Consider the following 22,841-nt stretch of genomic DNA (forward strand, 5'->3'; position numbering starts at 1 on the left):
ATGGTGACGATTCTTGTGCGCAATGAGTCCATACCGCAAGGGGATTTATCTGTATGGCTGAGGAGATATGGAGACATCCTGAGCCCCTTACACAAAATTATGGATGATCGAGGAATATGGACAGGGGGATGGTCTGTGCAGCTAAAACTAAGAGTCATTGATAATGTCATCCAGCATCTGCCATCCTCAGCTTTCCTGGGGAGGGACAGACTGACCATATTCTATCCAGGCCAGCCAAAGCTGTGCAATAAGTGTGGGGATAAAGGGCACTTTGCATCCTCCTGTCCAGTAATGAAATGCTCTCTGTGTCAGGATTTAGGGCATTTGGCAAAAGATTGCAATATTATAAGGTGCAACTTGTGCAATGCAGTTGGGCATCCTTATAGCCAGTGTCCTGAGGCAATGCACAACCAGCCTGAGCTCATGAGAGAGTTTTTCCGTCTGGACATGGAGGATGCTCCGAGCTCAGCAGCTAGGGTGCCTGCGATTCCCTCCGAGACTGTACCAATACCCAGTGTGTCAGTGTCTTCCCAGTCTGTGGTGCCCCAGTCTGTGCCAATGCCCAGTGTGTCAGTGTCTTCTCAGTCTGTGGTGCCCCAGTCTGTGCCGATTCCCAGTGTGTCAGTGTCTTCCCAGTCTGTATGTAAGGTATTGGTTACTAAGAATGTGTCCAATCTTTCTGTGTCTATGTCTTCCAAAATTGCAGAGGCGGCAAGAGGTGCTGAGGCAGGGGCATCAAGTACAGTGCCAGTCCCCTCCCCTAGACATTGCAGGGCTTCTATTAGGGACCATGGGGTGCAGAGGAGTGGGGAGAATGGTGAAGAGGCTGGCCTGGTGGTAGATCAGGTAAGGGAGAGTGGGGGTGAAGGGGAAGGTGAGAGTGGGGAAACTGTTATTTCCAATTTGTCCAAGGGGGATGTGGAATGGTTGGAGGAGAAAAGAAAGAAGGGCAAAAGAAGGAAAAAAAAGTGTTCAGCTACCCACAGTCCTGAGGTTTTGCCTTTGACAAATAAGTTTGGGGTCCTGTCAGATGATGACGATGAATGGGACTCGTTGAGTACAGCGTCTTCTATGGATGATGAGTCGCAGGGTGCACTGAAGCGCACTGGTTCTCCAGGGGGAGAGAGTAGTCAGCCTAAGAAACGGCTGCCTCAATTATCTGTTAAAAGTGGCAACCAATAATGTTATCAGCTGAAAATCAGTCATAAAATATAATTTTTGATTAAAGGCTCCATGCATGGTGAAGTTTCTTAGTCTGGCTCTCTCGTAGGGTTTATTCTGTGCGCAATTTGGTTTATTTATTATGTTCTTGTTTTGTATAGTTATATTTAATTATTTTGTAAATATGTTATTTATAATTTATTTATTATGGTTTTATTGTATATAAGTTGATTGTTTGTAAGAATTTCCAATAAACAAAATTAACCCCTCATAATGGGCACAGCGGTGTACAGACCTGGGAACTTAGTACAGGGATGGTGGGAACTCCTCATAATGGACACACCAGGTGTACAGACCCAGGAACTCAGCACAGGGATGGGGGGAACCCCTCATAATGGGCACAGCAGGTGTACAGACCCAGGAACTCAGCACAGGGATGGTGGGAACCCCTCATAATGGGCACACCAGGTGTACAGACCTGGGAACGCAGTGTGCAGAGAGATCTCATTAATAGAGTACCTGAGAGACAGAAGAGCCTGTCAGATGGGTTAGGTCTCCAGCATCCACCAAACACTGAAATATCACGTCTGGGTGGATTTTTTAATTTAACTTTCCTCTTTCCTTTTGAATTGCCTGATTCTTTTTTATCTGTGCTCCCCTGGGTATCACTGGCTCACCTGGTGATGGTCACATAGATGGCATAGAGAACTCTTAGCTGAGAAGAGGCTTTCGTGGCATCATTGGAAGACTCACTGTTATCGCTGTGAAGAGACCACATGTTAATTACAGAATAGGGAAAAGGGGGCAAAATTAGCAATTGTCCCAGGCCCGCCATCAGCAGGGCATCCACCATACAAAATATATATTTATTAAAAGAAAAGTTGAACATTTGGATGGACAGGTTCAGAGTTTAGTAGCTTTACATAAATTGTTGAGTCAACCATTGCTGTCTATGGATATTAATGAGTGCATAGAGGCATGGCTGTGTTTTGTTTGAATTTGTCTTATCTAATAATCCATTTGGAGTTTGTCTGGTTTGTGCATACATGTACATTATTTCCATCATTTGTCCTTTCTATGTATGTACAATATAACCTGTCAGTTGTCATGGAGTAAATGGACATTGATGTGTAATTCTGGTGATTCGCCTCATATTTGAATTCCTGTGTATGAGGGCCCCACCAAACCTGAAGGGCCCCGGGCTCCCAAAGGTTCAAATCTGCCCCTGATTATACTGTAGGTGTGAGTGCCCAAGGCACCAGGGTGAAGTAAGTGGAATGGTGGTTACCTGGCTGCACTGGCCGTCAACCTCAACGTGTCTCCAAGATCAGCAGTTGGTGAAACATGAAAGCTCACCATGAAGACCACCTGAAAGGGATAGAGAGATAAAAATTAGAGGGTCCTCTAGAGACAATGTGTTCTGTGGGAAAGGAGCAAAGATGGAGGATAATGGAAAAGGCATGCTGAATTTCAGGATAAAGCTCCAAAATATGGAGGTCCACCTAGCTCAGCGTTGGGTCTCATGCATTCTTACTCTCTCTAGCAGTCTCAGTCTCCTCCTAGCCCAGCGTTGGGTTTCAGGTACTCTTACACTCTTTAGCAGTCTCTAGTACTCTCTAGCAGTCTCCTTTTAAATGGTGTTAGGTGTCTTGCACTCTTACTTTCTCTAAAAGTCTACTTTTCTTCCTAGCCTACAGTTGGGTCTCATGCACTCTTACTCTCTCTAGCAGTCTCGGTCTTCTCCTAGCACAGTGTTTGGTCTCATACACTCTTACTATCTCTAGCAGTCTCCATCTCCACCTAGCGCAGTGTTGGGTCTCGTGCACTCTTACTGTCTCCAGCAGTCTCAGTCTCCTCCTCGCCCAGCGTTGGGTCTCATGCATTCTTACTCGCTCTAGAAGTCTCATTCTCTTCCTAGCCCAGGGTTGGGTCTCATGCACTCTACACTATCTCTAGCAGTCTCTGTCTTCTCCAAGCCCAGTGTTGGGTCTCAAGCGCTATTACTATATCTAGAAGTCTTAGTCTCCTCCTAGCCCAATGTTGGGTCTTACACACTCTTACTGTCTCTAGTAGGCTATGGTAATCTCTCTCAGTCTACTCTTAGCCTGGTCTTGGGTCTCATGCACTTTTAAACTCTTTAGCAGTCTCCTCTTAAATGGCGTTGGGTCTCATACACTCCTATTCTCTCAAGTAGTCTTCTCCAAACCTGGCAATGAGTTTACTGTTCTCTTCATCTCTCTAGCAGTCTCAGTCTCCTCCTAGCCCAGCATTGGGTCTCATGCACTCTTACACTCTATGGCAGTCTCTAGTAGTCCCTAGCTAGCTCTTCTTAAATGATGTTGGGTCTCATGCCCTTTTACTCTCCCTGGCAGACTCTTGTAGTCCCCAACAGTCTTCTCTTAGCCTGGTGTTGGGTCTCATGCACACGTACACTCATTGGCAGTCTCTAGTAGTCCCTAGCTGTCTCCTCTTTACATGTTGTTGAATCTCAAGCAGCAGTCCCCCTCTTACCATGGTGTTGGCCCTCAGGAGAGGCCTGTTCACTGCACAGTTCAACACTTTCTGGTCCTCTGTAGTTGAGCATGACACCCCCACCTTCCTGTCACTCTACGAGACATACACAGCAAAAGTGAGATTCCACCTGCAGACAGAGACCCTTTGTTACGTAGGACAGAGCCCCCCTTTACCTCAATCAGAGACACCCTGCGATATGATAAGCTGGAGGGGAAGGGGATAATTATACGAGCGTTAAAGGAATCATCTCCCTCGTTCTTCACGGAAACCATCACACCAATGTCAAAATCTACTCCAACCACCAGCTCGGTGACGCTGTCAGGGAGACATAAGGGTGATCGTAAAATGCCTTATTTTAGATGTGATTTTTATTGTGCGTGTTGTGAATTTGGGCACAAAAATAAGCTGCAATAGACCAGAAATAAAATAACTAGCTTGATTCTGAGCCCTAATCCTGAAATGAACCTCTAACCCTAAGCGTTACCAATATGTTACCAATACCTAAAACTAGTCCTATAACTAGACTTACCTTCTAAGTGTAGCGCTCACCCCTGAAAGGGCCTCTGATGTGCCCCGGATTCCTTCTCCAGTTTAGGGAGGCAGCAGTCAGGTGCATGGCAATAGTCACTAGCAAGGCTCAATAAACAGTCTAGAGGTTCTTTTTCTTTTACATTTATTGCTGAATTACTAGCATAGGAAATAGGGAGCTGTGTTATACTCCAGAACTCTGAGCAATAGCAAAAAAGACACTCTTCACTCTTTGTCTTCTCCTAGGAACAGTCCCTTCAGTGGTCGCCCCAGCTATGGACAGCACTGGGACACCATATGCAATGTCCATGGCCAGACAGATTTTACCCCTAATACAAAGGGGTTGCAGCAGCAGCAGTAGACACTAGGATCCTGCATACAGGTCTGTACTCACAGGATACTTGGATGCCACCTTCCAATATCTGAAGACTTTCCTTAGTGAACCTTCCAGACTAGATCCTCAGAAGAAAACCCCTTGTATAACTGCTGCAAGCCTCAGCAAGTAGGTCCCCCCAGCTCAGAAGAAGCTGGGACCACAGTGAACACAGGCAGATTTTCAGGTGGGCTGCCTGGAAGGCAGGGATCTCCTCCTTCTAAACAAGAAAAAGGTGTCATGAGGCCCCAGAATATTTATGCACCCCCAGTCACCTACTGGGCACCCTTCCCTAGGGATTGGCTGAGACAACATAAATATTCAGACAGCTGATTTGCATCCTCCCAACCCACTTTATTCTGGAATCTTCCTGAAGGCAAGGGGAAGCAATCAAGCCTTCAGCCTGCAGAACAGCCCAAAGCAATCACAAACTGTTCTACTGATTACAGTGGAGCCAAACAGAACTAAATTTACCTAACTTTCCTAGGGTGCTGCATATGCACAAATGTTAACCTAAACATAACCCTAAACGAAAGCTTAGCCCTACTCTGAAACCTAACCTAACGATACCCTAGTCCTAACGCTTAAGGTAAGTCTACCCCTTCAACTTGACATTCTAGGATTTATAAAATATTACCATTACCAAAAAACAAATATGTTGCTAATAGCTCAGTTTATAAATGTAAAATTTATGGAATTTTGTAGAATGTCTTGTAATATTGTCAGTGTTATCTTACTTTAAAAATGTGATGTTGACTTTCAGGTCGTCTTTACACACTCCATCCCCACCACAATTCTTCTGAAATAAAAGCTGAAAAAGTGACATTGTCAGTCAGTTGATTCAAAGTTAAGACCCTAATAAGCCCCAGCTCCCGTGTGCCCTCAGTACCTCTTCTGAGAGTCTGGGTTTCGAGTCCTCGCTCAATACAGGGGATCCGATAACAGAGTAGTTAAGAAAAACTCGGAGAGGGGACAGGGAGTCCTCCACACACTCCTGAGACACAGAGATGGGAGAAATAAGCAATCTCTACAACACTACAAACCTATATTATACTGGCAGACTCCTGCTACTGAACTATTATCACGACTATGTAAATGTAAAGGAGGGGTGGGCATTGATTAGTGGTAGGGTTGGAACAGGGTGAGGGTTACTCTTAGCAGTAGAATTGGATTAGGATGAGGGTTAGTATTAGAGGTTGGGATGGATCAGGGTGAGGGTTACTCTTAGCAGTAGGATTGGATTAGGATGAGGGTTAGTATTAGAGGTTGGGATGGATCAGGGTGAGGGTTACTCTTAGCAGTAGGATTGGATTAGGATGTGGGTTAGTATTAGAGGTAGGGTTGGGTCAGGGTGAGGGTTACTCTTAACTGTATGATTATATTAGGGTGAGGGTTAGTCTTAGCAGTAGGATTGAATTAAGGTGAATATTAGTTTTAGAGGTAGGGTCGGATTAGGGTGAGGGTGAGTCTTAGCAGTGGGATTGGATCAGGGTGCGGGTTACTCCTAGCAGTATAATTAGATTAGGGTGAGGTTTACTCTTAGCACTGCAACAAGGTGATGGTTATTTTTAAAAGCAAGGTTGGAATAGGGTGAGGGTTATTCTTAGATGTAGAACTGGAACAAGGTGAGGGTTACTCTTAAAAGCAGGGTTGGATTAGGGTGAGGGTTATTTTTGTTGTAGGGTGGGATTAAGGTGAGAAATACTCTTAATTGCAGAGTTTGATTAGGGTGAGGGTATCTTGTTTGGTAGGGTTGGATCAAGTTGAGGGTTACTCTTAGAGGCAAGGTTGGAAAAGGTAAGGGTTATTGTTTGTTTTAGTAGGGTTGGATCAGAATAAGTGTTACCTTTAGTAGTGGGGTTGGGTTAGGGTGAATATTTCTTTTGTAGTAGGGTTGGATTAAGATGAGAGTTACTCTTTCTTAGAGGCAGGGTAGGTCACGGTGAGTGTTACCCTTAGTAGCAGGGTTTCATCAGGGTGAGGGTTTGTTTTTGCAGCAGGGTCGGATGAGAGTTACTTTTAGTGGTATGGTTGGATCAGGGTAAGGGTTACTAGGGGTAGGGTTGGATCAGGGTAAGGGTTATTTTTTGCATTTGGATTGGATCAGAGTGAGGGTTACTCCTAACTGTATGATTAGATAAGGGTGAGGGTTACTCTAAGACATAGGGTTGGATCAGGGTGCGGGTTACTCCTAGCAGTATAATTAGATTAGGGTGAGGTTTACTCTTAGCACTGCAACAAGGTGATGGTTAGTTTTAAAAGCGAGGTTGGATTAGGTTGAGGGCTACTCTTACAGGCAGGGTTGGATCAGGGTGAGGGTTATTTTTGTTGTAGGGTGGGATTATTCTTAGATGTAGAACTGGAACAAGGTGAGGGTTACTCTTAAAAGCAGGGTTGGATCAGGGTGAGGGTTATTTTTGTTGTAGGGAGGGATTAAGGTGAGAAATACTCTTAATTGCAGTGTTTGATTAGGGTGAGGGTATCTTTTTTGGTAGGGTTGGATCAAGGTGAGGGTTACTCTTAGAGGCAAGGTTGGAAAAAGGTAAGGGTTCTTGTTTGTTTTAGTAGGGTTGGATCAGAATAAGTGTTACCTTTAGTAGTGGGGTTGGGCTAGGGTGAATATTTCTTTTGTAGTAGGGTTGGATTAGGATGAGAGTTACTCTTTCTTAGAGGCAAGGTAGGTCACGGTGAGTGTTACCCTTAGTAGCAGGGTTTTATCAGGGTGAGGGTTTGTTTTTACAGCAGGGTTGGGTTAGGCTGAGAGTTACTTTTAGTGGTATGGTTGGATCAGGGTAAGGGTTACTAGGGGTAGGGTTGGATCAGGGTAAGGGTTATTTTTTGCATCAGGATTGGATCAGCGTGAGGGTTATTCTTAGTGATAGGGTTGGACTATAGTGAAGGCCTGTTTTTTTATGGTAAAGATTAATCAGGAGGAGAGTAACTTTTCGCCGGAGAGTTGGACCAGGGTATCTTTTTACGGCAGGGTTGGATCAGGGTGAGGTTTCCTGTTAGTGGCAAAATTGGATTATGGTGAGGGTTACTCTTAGCATTAAAATTCATTCATGGTTAGGATTACTCTTAGTGGTAGGTAGGATGGAATGAGGGTGAGAGTAACTCTTAGTGGTAGGGTGGAATAAGGGTGAGAGTTATTCTTAGTGTTAGGGTGGAATGAGGGCAAGGGTTACTCTTAGTGGTAGGGTGGAATGAGGGCGAGGGTAGCTCTTAGTGGTAGGGTGGAATGAGGATGAGGGTAACTCTTAGTGGTAGGGTGGAAAAAGGGTGATGGTTACTCTTAGTGGTAGAGGTGAATGAGGGTGAAGTTACTCTTAGTGGTAGGGTTAAATGAGGGTGAGGGTTACTCTTAGTGGTAGGGTGGAATGAGTGTGAGAGTAGTTCTTAGTGGTAAGGCGGAATGAGGATGGGGGTTACTCTTAGTGGTAGGTAGGGTGGAATGAGGGTCAGAGTAACTCTTAGTGGTAGGGTAGAATGAGGGTGAGGGTTATTCTTAGTGGTGGGGTTGAATGAGGGCGAGGGTTACTCTTATTGGTAGGGTGGAATGAGGGTAGCTCTTAGTGGTAGGGTGGAATGAGGGTGAGGGTAACTCTTAGTGGTAGGGCGGAATAAGGGTGATGGTTACTCTTAGTGGTAGGGCAGAATAAGAGTGATGGTTACTCTTAGTGGTAGGTAGGGTGTAATGAGGGTGCGGGTAACTCTGAGTGGTAGGGCGGAATAAGGGTGATGGTTACTCTTAGTGGTAGGTAGGGTGGAATGAGGGTGAGGGTAACTCTTAGTGGTAGGGTGGAATGAGGGTGAGGGATATTCTTAGTGGTAGGGTGGAATGAGGGTGAGGGATACTCTTAGTGGTAGGGTTGAATGAGGGCGAGGGTTATTCTTAGTGGTAGGATGGAATGAGGGCGAGGGTTACTCTTAGTGGTAGGGTGGAATGAGGGTGAGGGTTGTTCTTAGTGGTAGGGTGGAATGAGGGTGAGGTTACTCTTAGTGGTAGGGTGGAATGAGGGCGAGGGTTATTCTTAGTGGTAGGATGGAATGAGGGCGAGGGTTACTCTTAGTGGTAGGGTGGAATGAGGGTGAGGGTTTTTCTTAGTGGTAGGGTGGAATGAGGGCGAGGGTTACTCTTAGTGGTAGGGTGGAATGAGGGTGAGGGTTGTTCTTAGTGGTAGGGTGGAATGAGGGTGAGGTTACTCTTAGTGGTAGGGTGGAATGAGGGCGAGGGTTACTCTTAGTGGTAGGGTGGAATGAGGGCGAGGGTTACTCTTAGTGGTAGGATGGAATGAGGGTGAGGGTTATTATTTGCGGTAGGTGTTGATTAGCATTAGGCTTATTTTTAGTGGTAGGGTTGGGTTAGGTTGAGGATTGGTGCGAGATATGATATATTTCCATATTCATTGCATTCATCAACTAACCAGATGGCGGATATTATTACTGGAAGGACGTGCTTTATTTTATATACAGATTATAATGTTCTCATGTTATTGGTGATGGGGGAAAGACACTAAAGTTGTATTTTCTGTATGTATAATGGTGGTAATAAAATGATGTTTTTTTTGTTTTTTTTTGTTCAATAGTTTTTTTTTATACAGTAAGTAAGTGAGTAACACAACATGTAGTCAATTAGCCAAAATATATGGGATTTGAATGTGTGTCGGTTAGGTTGGCATTACAGGAAGGATTATGGTGTAGTGGTCACATCTTGGATTCTTGGTTAGCTCTATGGAACTGCTGATTGTTCTGGAGCCAGGTTGGTGGGAAAAGACAGCTCGGGTCAAAGTGAATGCCGCATCCAGCACGAGTGTGTAGTTCACCTGTGCTGAGATTCCACCTGGGGTGAAAAGAGACAGTCAGTGATTGGATTGTATTGACTTCATTGGAATTTATAAAGTCAAATGTCATTTTTTTCCTCCTTTTTCACCACACCCTATGGTACGTACAGACATTCAGATATAGATAAAGGCTGGTGGGCTCTACATCTGGCTTCTTATATTGTAACTGGGAGTTCCAGTGGGAGGAGAGTTCTCCTTTCTGCTCCCACCCACCTTTGGGTCTCCCCAATACTTCAGCTGCGTTCTCCATAAAATACCACCCCTCTTATTGGGCACAGCAGCTGTGCAGAGGCCGGAACATAACACCAAGGTCTCATCTATAGAATCCCCCATAGACAGAAGAGACTATCAGAAAGCATAACTTTCAATATCAAGTTTATATAACCCTCTAATATATATACAAATACAATAAAAATACAAAAAAAATGTTGGGATGTTGGGGTCTAATCTACAGAAGCCTACCTTATTTTCCATATTTTACCTAAGTATACGGAATTAACTTGTTAATATGAAATGTGTAATAAGGCAGTTGAGTCGAAAAGGCCCAAAATCCGGTTGATCCTCACCTATATGCCGGGCAGTTCTCAATTCCTGGGTGAAACACACTGTGATATTCGATGCATGCTCTCTCCTATTTATTTCTGAACATTCGTAGGAGGAAAGTGGAATTTCTCGGGGGTGAAATCTCATGGACACCGACAGAGAGACAACCGGATGAGGTCTGAATGTTAAAAAAAAAAGAAAAGTGGAGCCAGAGATCTGAACTTGCAATCAGTGGTAGAAGCCATAGAGTCAGGTTATGAAAGCATTTTCCTTGTATGATGGAACATTTATATCAGATACAATAATTCATTTCTTCTCACCTCAGTACAAAGACTTGGCCTTCACTCCCCACGGTCAGATATGGAAGTCCATCCCCCGTCAGATTAAGATTCCCTCTCAGAGAACGCCCAAAAAACTTTATTCTGCTGCTTAATAGACTTCCAGTAATTCTCTGTAGTACAATGACAAGAATGGGATACGAGAGAGGTCAGGCCATGTGTGGATGAAGGAGCATTAGATGAAACCTAATTCCCAAATATGAGATCTTCCCTTAAACTGGCTTTACACCTGATGGTTTTCAGTCAGTTCCAATCTCTCCAGAGATACTGGGAATGGCAAATACAAATGAAAGTAATCACTAGAATCTAAGCAACCCACCACCTATGAATTTGATTGACCACCTGATGTCCCCTAGCTGCCCCACATAGCTGAAACTAATGGTCATCGGTAACAAAAGTCAACCAGGAGCTGAGTTGCTAAGCTAGTTTATGGCCTTGGTTCTCAACACAGACCTCCATGTGTGTACTATTCACATGGATGGCAGGTCTGCGAACTTTTTCCCCCTGAGCCGCTTCCACTCTAACCCTTCTTGACATGTACAATACACTCTCATGCAGGGCCCTTCAGTGGGAAGGTGCAGCGTGGTGCAGCGGCAGTAAACACTCCATTTGCAGAGAACAGAGCTTGTATTAAAGTTAAAATTCAGCAATGCACAACAAGCCTAACGGGAAGGGATCTAACCGGGAACACTCACAGGTAACAGCATTGTTTAGTAGAGTAGGTCTCGGATTTGCCGACAGCATCTGTCTTGAGGGGCAAAATGCAGCCTAGTTGGTCCGTACCCAAATGGGTAGGTCTCCAGGAAAAATGGCATGTCCCTATCCTTTCCCTACTCATCTGGAAACTCTCCCTACTGCTAATCACTGTTCTTGACAGACTGGTGACCTATCCTTACAATACCCACATGCAAAATGCATGCCAAGCCCCGGAGACAGGGTCTTAAATAGACTCTGCCTGACCCAAGAAAGCCACCAGAATCACATGTTGCACATGCATCCAATCAGATAGCTTCTCCAGTGACCCAGGAAACCATGTTCCCCTTGACATCCTCTCCCTCTAGTATGCAGCTGAGCGCCACCCGCAGTGGAGAAAGTAGACTGCACGTGCCTATTGTCTAGGGCAGGGGTCTTCAAACTATGGCCCTCCAGCTGTTCAGCAACTACAATTCTCATCATGCCTAGTCATGTCTGTGAATATCAGAGTTTTACAATGCCTCATGGGATGCGTAGTTCTGCAACAGCTGGAGGGCCGTAGTTTGAGGATCCCTGGTCTAGGGCTTTGAGGCAAAAGGGTAAACCTCTTTCCAGCTTGCTGTCACCAGCTCCTAGGTAAATTAGGTTGGCACTCAACACTTATTTTCTCAGTATTGGCTGTGCATCTTAAGTTACTTCTTTAGTCTCGCACATAACATGACCTTACTTTCTTAGCCCAATTGCCTGCAGCCGTGGACCTTTTCATAACAATATACAGAAGCAAGACTTGCCAATAGACAATAGCTTCTTTATTGTCATAACAGTTTGATCTGTCCACAGGACTGGAACTAAAACACTGATCCATAGATATATAGCAGAATAAGTACAATCCCATGGCATGGTATAGGATCCCTCAACAAAAATGGCTACTTCTCTAGTAATAGTCCAACAAGGTCAAAAGAGAGGCATTGTGGTACTCACATCTTTTCACATTGGTTTCTCTATCCCTTTCCTATTTCCAAGGTGGAGGCCCTCAGCACTCGTCTGGGTTCCTTTCTCTGAATAGGAAAGGTCAACCAGACTTTGGCAATTGAGGGCGCAGATACCCAAAGCGAGCGTACTGGTGCGCTAAGGCACACGGAGAGGTGGCGGTATGCTCAAGAGCCATATTTGGAAGTGGCGGTACTGAGTACCAGTGCATACCGGCCCACTTAAAGCACTGGTGGACATTACAATAAAAATGGAACTAACACCTTATTTGCATACTGGGCAATCATTAGAAAGAACAAATTGAAATGAAGCTGAAACAGGCTGGCAAAATAGCAATCTTGTCAAAGGCGACTGATATTTTTAGCTGTGTTCGATCAGTCAAAGTTCAGTCCAATTTCCCAAAGGTTTGATTCTAATCACCATTCCACCACTCCTCACTCTCATTGTATGTGGCCAGCCTTCCATTATTTTCCATGAAAAAAAAAAAATGGAATTAAATTAATGTAGTTGCTTTGGCAAACAGCCACATGTATGGCCAGCTTAAAATGTCCCCGGCATTATCTGCAGGTGAGGCATGCTGGGAGCTTGTGTTTGCACCTGTCAATGTAAATGTTAAAGCCACTGGTAGTAACTCAGAAGGAACTCAAAAGCATCTCAGATACAAGCCAGCTCCGCCTGTCTACATTAAATCCATGAAGGAAGTGTCAGGTATTTCACCATCAGTGCATGGCGGAGACTTGGAGACTCATAAAAGAGAAAAGTAATCTCTTCCTGTGTCATTTCACACTTCTCTGAGTTTTTAAAGTCACTATTATAAGATTAAAATGTATCATTTTATAGACATAATTGTGATGAGGAAAATGTCATAAATTTAGACTTTGTAAAATTGTAATTATGAAATTAGGAGATTAAAATCATAATTTTCACTATTTATAGTCATAATAAAGGGGAAAACAGACTCAGTATTGTTTTTTAATAGCCATCCTTGTCACAAGGAAAATTGATGGTTTAGCATGAAGCAATTATTGGGCCAGCTGGAAAAAAAGATTGGCAACATTTATAGTGAAAAAGGACAGAAAGTCTTTAAAAGCTGACAAAATCCAATTCTCCCAATTGGTGTCCCTAATTATCCTCCCTTTCCTGTCATATGGAGAAATGAAATGGCTTGCAGCAGCTTTATGAACTGGAGATGTAAGGTTCTTCTTGTGGTGGGGCAGTTTGATATCCAGTTATTTGTCATAGAGACGTAAGGTTCTTCTTGTTGAGGGCTGTTTGCTATCCATTTTTTTGTCATTGAGAGGTAAGGTTCCTCTTATGATGGGGCAGTGATATCCAGTTATTTGTCATGGAGATGATAGGTTCTTCTTGAAATGGGAAATGTTGATATCCAATTATTTTTCATGGAGACATAAGGTTCTTCTTGTGATGGGCAGTTAGATATAGGTATTTGTAATGAAGATGCAAGGTTCCTCTTATGATGGGGCAGTTTGGTATCCAGTTATTTGTCATGGAGATGTAAGGTTCTCCTTGTGATGGGCAGTTTGATATCCATTGGTTTGTAATGGAGACATAAGGTTCTTCTTGTGATGGGGCAGTTTGGTATCCAGTTTTTTGTCATGGAGATGTAAGGATCTTCTTGTGATGGGAAGTTTTGATATTTATTATTTGTCATGGAGACGTAAGGTTCCTCTTATAAAGGGGCAGGTTGATATCCAGGTATTTTTCATGGAGATGTAGGATTCTTATTGTGATGGGAAATTTTGATATCCATTTTTTTGTCATGGAGACGTAAAGTTCTTCTTGTGATGGGCAGTTTGATATTTAGTTATTTGTAATAGAGACGTAAGGGTCTTGTGGTGGGCATTTGATATCGAGTTATTTGTCATGGTGGAGACATAAGGTTCTTCTTGTGATGGGGCAGTTTGATATATAGTTATTTGTCATGGAGATGTAAGGTTCCTCTTATTATGGGGCAGTTTGCTATCCAGTTATTTGTCATTAAGACATATGGTTCCTCGTATAATTGTTCAATTTGATATCCAGTTATTTGCCATGAAGACATTAGGTTATAATTATGATGGGGCAGTTTGATATCCAGTTATTTGTCATGGAGACGTGAAATTATTTTTGTAATGGGGCAGTTTATTATCTAGTTATCTGTCATAGAGATCTAAAGTTGTCCTTGTCATGGAGTCATATTGTTCTTCTTGTGATGGGCAATTTGAGATCTAGCTATCTGTCATAGAGACATATGTTTTTTTTTTGTGATGGGGCTGTGTGATGTCGAGTTGTTTATTTGTCATGAAGTGAGAAGGCACAAAGTAGCACGAGTGCTGAATGTCCAACCTGAATATAAACACCTCTGTGGAAAACTCTGGAAAATTTCATTGTCGTGGTCACACTGGAAAGGCAAGCAGCCAGGAACAAGCTGTGGTCAGGAACAAGCTGTGGTCAGGAACAAGCTGTGGTCAGGAACAAGCTGTGGTCAGGAACAAGCTTGGCCAGCAATGGGTAGGCAGAGCAGAAGAAGGTTCAAAGCAAGCTGGGCCAGCAATGGGTGATCAGAACAGAGGAAGGTCCAAGACACACCAGGTTAGCAACAGGTATGCAAACAACAGGATCAGGATTCTAAGATCACTCAGGTCACTCATTCTAATAGCTGTAGACCATCTAGCAATTCATTGATTTAGCTCTGGTCCTTAAAAAGGCCTTCAGGCACTAATGCTGGCAATGCCTGACTATGACTCCAGGTCTGTGGTCATGTGCTGAAGCATATCCACGTTATCTGCTGGTGCTGTTCTGACATTTGTCATAAAAAGGGGAAGTCTTCTTGTGATCAGGGCAGCTTAACCACTTTACCCCTGGAGGATTTTGCTGTCTTACGTCCAGGCCATTTTTTTGCGATTCAGCACTGTGCAACTTTAACTGACAATTGCGCGGTCATGCAACTCCGTACCCAAACTAAATTTATGTCCTTTTTTTCCCACAAACAGAGCTTTCTTTTGGTGGTATTTGATCACCTCTGCGCTTTCCATTTTTTGCGATATTAATAAAAAAATGCGACAATTTTTAAAAAATAACAATATTTTTCTACTTTGACAGTTAAAAAATATCCAATACTTTCAATTTTTTCATATATTTAGACCAAAATGTATTTAGCTACATGTCTTTGACAAAAAAATTCTCAATGAGTGTATTTTTAACCGCTTTAAGACCGGAAGATTTTACCCCATTCCTGACCAGGCCATATTTTGCGATTCGGCACTGCATTAATTTAATGGACAATTGTGCGGTCGTGCAATGCTGTACCCAAATTAAATTTATGTCCCTTTTTTCCCCACAAACAGAGCTTTCTTTTGGTGGTATTTTATCACCTGTGCGATTTTTACTTTTTGCGCTATAAACAAAAAAAGAGCGACAATTTTGAAAAAATAACAATATTTTTCACATTTTTTTATATGAAATTCCCCCAAAAAATGTAAAAATCAAAATTTTTTGACATTTTAGGCCAATTTGTTTTCTGCTACATATTTTTGGTAAAAAAATCGCAATAAGTGTATTTTGATTGGTTTGCGCAAAATTTATCGCAGCTACTAACTACGGGAAATTTATGTCATTTTTATTGTTTTTTATTTTACTAGTAATGGCGGCGATCTGCGATTTTTTTTGCGGGACTGCGACATTGCGGCGGACAGACATTTTTGACACTTTTGGGGATACCAGTGACATTACTACAGTAATCAGTGCTATAAATCTGCACTGTTACTGTAATAATGACACCGGCAGGGAAGGGGTTAACTTTTATTGGTGATCAAGGGGTTAATGTATGCCTGGTGCTTACTAATGTGTGTGGGGGGAGGGGACTGAGTGACACAGGGACAGATCGTAGGTTGAGCTATGCTGAATCCTGCAATCTGTCCCTGCCTGTCACTTAGGAGATCCGCCCGCTTTGTTTACACAAGTGGGCGGACCTCCACACTCGATCCCCGATGATCGGGGAAGAGCGGTGGTGATCACCGCCTCTCCTCCCCTGGCCCGACTCCCGCTGTGACTGAATACAGCGGGAGCGATCCTCCGGGGGCGTGCTCGCGCCGCCCACAAGGGGAGGAGTCCAGCGATGTAGGTATACGTCGCTGGACGATATCGAGCCACTTTGCCGCAGTAGGGTCAACGTGACCGGTCGGCAAGTGGTTAATGTCTAGTTATGAAGAGGTAAGGACAAGAGATCTTACCTGTATATATGAGGATCTGAAGCCCCCTGGTTGTCCTAGGAAGATGTAGACAGCCCCCTGATAGTTGTCCTCACATGGGGCACCAACAGCCAGATCTGACAGCTGGTCCCCAGAGATATCTGGCAGAACTGAGATGGCAGAACCAAAATGGCCCACAGGCTGGCCGGTGTCACCCTGCAGGGTCTCCGGACACTGGATGGTAATGGGAGTGTCCCCATAGTTCATTTCCTGGAAATCAAACACAGCTCAAAGTTTTGTTGATCTCAATGGCAACAAAAAACAACACAACAGAAAATTCTAATGACAATACATCATTTCATTGCCTTTAAATTATCGTGACAACTCTATTTCCACTGCGATTTCTATTTTGGAGGATCCTCACCTGAGTGGGGAGGGGACACAGGTACACCCGCCCACCTGGACCCTCTGAAGAGTAATATGTTGGGGCTCCAACCACCAGAAGAATATGTGAAGGGTTCAGGTGGGCCACACTTAGCACTGACCCAAAGTACGAGCCGATCTGTAAGAGAAAACGAGAGACGAATGCAATTCTAAGTTTGTTATCTACCTGGAATAAACAAGCAGGACATGAACTTCACTTTCCACCATTAAACAATAAAAAAAAACTTTATCTTCACAGCCCAACTAATTTGAATTAGGATAGCAAACAATTTTAAAGATTTCTCCATGCTGGGCCAGTGAGGAGAGTTTTTGGGACACAGACAGTGCCTTCCAAACCCAAAACTACAAAAAAGTTTTGGCTTTAGATACACTTTTGGCTTCGCTTCTTGCCTGTTTGTTCTTATGTCTGAATATCTATCTGTCCATCCATTCATCCCTAATCCATCCTTCCATTCTTTCATCTATCTATCCATTCAGCCATTCAGCCATCCGTCCGTCCGTCCATCCATCCATCCATCCATCCACACATCCGCTCCTCCATCCTCCTGTCCATCCATTCACCCCTCCCATTCAACAGATGTAGGTCAAATCTAGAGCAGTGCATGTCGGAAAAAAATTTATTTTGTTTGGGATTTGTTCGTAAAAGTTTTGTTTCGTCATATTCGTTACTTTAGAATGATTCGTTTTCGGGAATTTGTTTCATATATTTGTTGTTTTCTAAATGACTCGAAATATACCTTACTGTATTTGTTGCAATATATTTACATTTTGGTTTCAAATTCATTTTCAGAATTCAACTCGCATATTTGTTATTTTCAAATCAATTCAAAATTCGAATTAGAAATGGGAATTTTTGAAATTTGAATTTCAGAAGACGGCTATATTTGCTCTGTTTTATTCTATTCGATTCAATTTTGTTTTATCCTATTCTATTCTTTTTTATTATTCACTATTCTTTATTTATTATTTTATATTCTATTATTTTCTATTATATTCTTTTTTATTCAATTCTATAAAACAGCCTAGGTATAGTAGGTATAATCATCTTATTTCACTGTTATATCTTACTGTATTTATTGCAATATGTTTCCATTTCAAATTCATTTTTGAATTCTGAAAAATAATTTAGTTATAATTTTTTTCGGATTCATTGAAATTCGTTACTATTGTGATTCGGAAATTCAGATTCACCCCAATCCCTGAATAATGAAAATAGAGTCTGAATTTTGATTAGTAATAAAACGAATCGTGCATGTTCTTCTGCTAAGGATGGTGTAGGTGCCCTGAGCATAGACGAAGGCTCAGGTGATACTACTTCCCCATCCTGCACCTCAAATGATGTTCTTACCAGGCCTGCTTTCCCTCAGCATCATAGGGTGTCCACTGGACTGAGACTCCTAGCAAGCCTGCCTCCTTCACAAGCTCCTCCGCTTTACTGTTGCCTACTGGAACCTCCTCACTACTGTACCTTTCTGGTGAGCTTTTGCATTAATAATAACTATTCTATAAGGCTCAGCACTTTCTCTTTTCCATAAATCTCCGAGCACTAAGCTATATCAAAGAGCTTTCCCCCAGGCTTCACTGAACCCCCTTGTGAGCCACAGTGGCATGTACTTGGTCACATCCATTCATCCACCCATCAATCCATCCATTTTTCTATCCATCCATGGACCTCATTCTGTATTACCACCCTGCAGAGAGGCACCAGAAGCCAGTTAAGTGGCAGAATGAAGTTTCTTCACAATTTTCTTATTAGGCTATTACTTACTTAAGTGTTGCAATGACTATAAGTAAGCTTTTAATCTCCTGTGGTGTCACCACTCCTGCTGTTAAATCATTAACTCTACGCTGGGGATTTGAAGGTGATGAAACATGTAAGCCTACTCGTGGCTCTGTCCCCACGTCTTGCCTCCCCATCCTATTTACCGTCTCCCCATAGACTGCAGCCTTCTGCTTCCACTCTGAGGTTTTTGGGTCACGTTTGTAGATTAGGACTTTGCCGGTGTATTTGTATCTTGGGGCTCCGATGGCAATCAGGTCCTTTTCCAGATGTAGCACAGAGTAACCTGGAAAGAATCAGTCCAAACTATCTTAGACAAATATTGATTTACATTATTTGGAGATGGGAAAAGCTCTATGGTGAAGGACATTACGCAGTAACCTTTATACGGAGAACATTGCTTTACCATCAGTATATGAAGATTTTCTTTACAGTAAGAGCATAAGGGATAGCCTACCAGATGTTGTACCTATGACACATCCAGTAGCACAACTACAATAACTTGTAACTCTCATCCAAAAAAAGAGGGTATATGTAGTTGCAGTCTACTTTCTCCACTGCAGGTGGCGCTCAACTGCAGCATCATTTCAGGGGGAGAGGAATTCACGAGGAACTTATTTTCCTTATGGTTTTCTGGGTCACAGGGGGGCAGCTGGTGCCCCATGTGACTCTTGGTGGCCATCTTGGATCAGGCTATTTAAGAACCTCACTCCAGGGTTTGGCATGCATTTTGCGTGTGGCTAGAGTAGGAAGAGCTCACCCTTCTGGCAGGGAAAGTGCTTCTCATCAAAGAGAGGTCCCAGATGAGTAGGGGCAGTGCAGGAACACACCAGGCTTTCTAGAAGCCTCCCCACTTGGGTTTGGACCAACCAGGCCACAAACTACCCCTCAAGACAGATGCTGTTGGCACACCTGAGGCCTACTTCTACTGACACATTGCTGTTTCATGCTATGAGTGCTCCCGGTTGGGTTGCCTTCCCCCCGAGGCTGTTATATATTAGGTTACAATAAATTTCTGTTTCTCCTCACTTGGACTCTAAGTGGTTTTCTGCTGCCACACCATGCTGCACCCACCCTCAAGCATATGGGATGCCCTACCAGATGTTGTATCTATGATGAGTCCAGTGACTACAACTACAATAACTTGTAACCCTCGTCCAGAAAAACTAGAGGTCCTAGCAGCCCAAAATGTCCTTACTGGAGCAGGCGTAGGTTGGCTACAAGCATTGCCTATATCAGGTTATATTATTGTAGCCACAGTAACATACTCCCACTCTACTCCCCACCTATAGTGTCCTTTGACTCCGTCATCATTTTCTCGCTGCATGCGTGTTGATTGCTTTTGCAGAGTGGAGAATGGCCACCTATACCTGTCCAAAATAACATTTGAGGAGTCAAGAAGGATTTTTTTTCCCCAGTGAGAGAAAATTGACCACAGCTGCCCGGGATAATAAGTTTGGAGCTCCTGAAGTTGAAAGATATGGGATAAGAGAAAAGTTAATGGAGCAATTTGCATTGATTGGAGAATTTATTGAAATTGGGAGCACAGATATAGCATCCCTTTGTAGTGCTTTTAAAGCGGTTGTATACTCATGAGAAAAACAAAAACAAAAAACCCTGCAGGACAAAGGCATAATGTGTAGTGTGCATCGCATACTAGCTCATTATGAAATACTTACCTTAGAATGAAGCCCCGGCACGGTCGTCTGGACAATGCTGAGGGAGCTGACACGCTCCCTCGGCATCTCTTCCTGGTTCGGCGCATGCGCGCGGGAGTTTCACTTTCCGGGCAAGATCCGGCAAGGAGTTCTGAAGGTCCTCCGGACCTTCACAGCACATGTGCCGCAGACGTCAGCGGCTTCATGCAGGTTTAGGAGATATTAATTGTACCTACAGGTAAGCCTTATTATAGGCTTACCTGTAGGTAAAAGTCAAATAGCGGAGTATACTACCGCTTTCATTTTACTAAATCCTCCAATCACTGGAAACAGCATCATGGACCATGGGTGGATTATGGCTGGTTTTTCTCATGGTATGCTCTTGATGGACGTGGGACTTATTGAGCCCGATCATATAAATAAAAATATATTTTTACTAAACATACAGTTATGACAGAACTGTCCAGCACCCAGCTTGGGTGCCTCTGTCAAGATACAGCTTCCGCCAGTCTAGAACCAGGAACCAGGTATTAAAGCTGAATTTTGCACCCAATATACTAGGCAACACTACCTTAGGTGCTAGCTGGAACTGGCACTCTGTATTGTAAATTCACACAGAATATATACAATGCAAGATCAGGTAGAGTCTAAGTACTTTTCCCTAACAATACAAACTGTAAACAGGAATATATATACCATAGCTAAGGAACAGCCAACATAAACATCAATCTAATTCAACAGTAAACTAATTAAGATAAACATATAACATTCCACAATGGTTCTATAACAAGGTGAAGTGGTCAGTATATTAATTACATCTCCAAGAGATAAGCAGACATGCAGAAACAATAGGTGACTCAATTAAACAATGGGAATGCACACACAGGAGGCACACAATGGGAGAGACATACTTTACAATAAACACATCACACCCTAATAAACAGACTATAGTAGGAGACCCCAGTATCAGAATGATGTGAGCTGAATATATTAACATCTACTCATAGTCTAAAGCATTCATTGATGATTTGGGCAAAAGGGCCCTAAATCTGTGTTTTTCGGGAAGACATGGACCCTGAAATCTGCAGCAAGACCACTCCAAGTGTCCCCCCAGTCACACACCTCCCAAGAATAGAGCCCCCTCAAAAGCCAGAACCCATAGTCAGTAGAAAAGAGGTTACCCTGCAGTCCCCTCCAAAAGATCCCTGTCCTGGTTGGGTCTGTCACAAGAGTAATTTCCCTTATGGTTTAGCCAATAGCACTGTAACATTCTTTGCCAGAAATCATTTATATTTTGATGATCTCCTAAGATGCTTTAAGAAAGAAAGAAAGAAAGAAAGAAAGAAAGAAAGAGAAAGAAAGAAAGAAAGAAAGAAACTCACCTAGGTAAGAGTCCATCATGTCTGTCTGGTCATTTGTGGCATTTATCCAGGTGCCATTTTTATGGCCATCTTTAAAGATGTATGCCCCACCAGACCAGCCATATGCTCCAACTGCCCCAAGTATTGCTCCATCCTGAGGATAGAAAAAAATGATTAATATAGAGAAACCCTAGAGTTGCTCTTTAATCCTAACCTTAGTCTGCAGATGATGGAATGTGTGAGATACTCTGCTGATTGAGAATTGAGAAAAATATGGGTTTTGGTAGCTGGGTTCACTGGGAAATGTTTGTGAAAGGGCCACACATCTTGTCTACCTCTGAGAATAAACAAATTAATGGAGAAGGAAGGTTCTCCCATACAGGAACCCATGTCTGAGCTTCTAAACAAACAGTAGCAGGGTGGCTGCAATGAGGTTTACTAAAACCCTGCTGGTAAACTAATGAGTATGGGTAGCAATCCCCCATTGTTCAGGGTTTACCGGAGTTAGATCTACACTGAATCCTTCCTGAGAAAATTCCCTCTGGATAGAAGTTTCGTTCTTGGACTGCGTGCCTGCAGAGGAGAGAAGAAGAAATGTTATCACTTCCACTTGTAGTCAGGAGCAGTCTTGTCTCATTTATTGTGAGAGGTAAAGGGAAGGTTAAAGGTGAGGTACGGGGGAGCTGAGAGGTTGTCAGAGACAGGTGAGGTACGGGGGAGCTGAGAGGTTGTCAGAGACACAGGTGAGGTACAGGGGAGCTGAGAGGTTGTCAGAGACACAGGTGAGGTACAGGGGAGCTGAGAGGTTGTCAGAGACACAGGTGAGGTACAGGGGAGCTGAGAGGTTGTCAGAGACACAGGTGAGGTACAGGGGAGCTGAGAGGTTGTCAGAGACACAGGTGAGGTACAGGGGAGCTGAGAGGTTGTCAGAGACACAGGTGAGGTACAGGGGAGCTGAGAGGTTGTCAGAGACACAGGTGAGGTACAGGGGAGCTGAGAGGTTGTCAGAGACACAGGTGAGGTACAGGGGAGCTGAGAGGTTGTCAGAGACACAGGTGAGGTGAGATAAAAGGCAGTCGGGAGGGAAGGTGAAGTGGGGGGGGGGGGATTCAGTTGAGGAGAAGTGGAGGTGAGACACAGGTGAAGAGGAGGTGATATGAGATACAGAGCAGGAGGAGATGAGCTGTAGGTAAGTTGAGGTAAAGGATTAAAGAAGGTGAAATGCAGGTGAGGAGGAGGTGAGTTGGAATACGAGGGAGGAGGGGGTAAGGAGGAGGTAAGTTGAGTACAGGAGAGGAGGGGTGAGGAGTGGGTAAAGTTAAATAAAAGTGAGAAGAAGGTGAGGAAGAGGAGAGGTAAGAGATACAGGGGAGGCAAAAGTGGTAAGTTGAGATAAAGGTGAGGAGGAGGTGAGGTGCAGATGAGGA

At 43.5% G+C, this 22,841-nt stretch overlaps 1 protein-coding gene across 1 annotated transcript in view; it reads right to left on the bottom strand.

Annotated features, from left to right (window-relative positions):
• The window catches only part of LOC309557763 (uncharacterized protein), a 228,439-nt gene that overhangs the window by 39,119 nt on the left and 166,479 nt on the right, over positions 1–22,841 (bottom strand). The window contains exons 39-52 of the mRNA XM_082260528.1: positions 21,914–21,987; positions 21,436–21,568; positions 18,542–18,681; positions 16,596–16,733; positions 16,214–16,441; positions 10,281–10,411; positions 9,984–10,138; positions 9,259–9,416; positions 5,466–5,570; positions 5,314–5,387; positions 3,849–3,990; positions 3,673–3,768; positions 2,450–2,529; positions 1,839–1,922 (exon numbers count right to left, since the gene is read on the bottom strand). Coding sequence (XP_082116654.1) covers positions 1,839–1,922; positions 2,450–2,529; positions 3,673–3,768; positions 3,849–3,990; positions 5,314–5,387; positions 5,466–5,570; positions 9,259–9,416; positions 9,984–10,138; positions 10,281–10,411; positions 16,214–16,441; positions 16,596–16,733; positions 18,542–18,681; positions 21,436–21,568; positions 21,914–21,987 — 1,738 coding nt within the window. The remainder of the gene's footprint in view (positions 1–1,838; positions 1,923–2,449; positions 2,530–3,672; positions 3,769–3,848; positions 3,991–5,313; positions 5,388–5,465; positions 5,571–9,258; positions 9,417–9,983; positions 10,139–10,280; positions 10,412–16,213; positions 16,442–16,595; positions 16,734–18,541; positions 18,682–21,435; positions 21,569–21,913; positions 21,988–22,841) is intronic.

The sequence above is a fragment of the Pelophylax lessonae genome (assembly GCF_965119305.1).
Source record: "Pelophylax lessonae genome assembly, chromosome: 6".
NCBI classification, from domain to species: domain Eukaryota; kingdom Metazoa; phylum Chordata; class Amphibia; order Anura; family Ranidae; genus Pelophylax; species Pelophylax lessonae.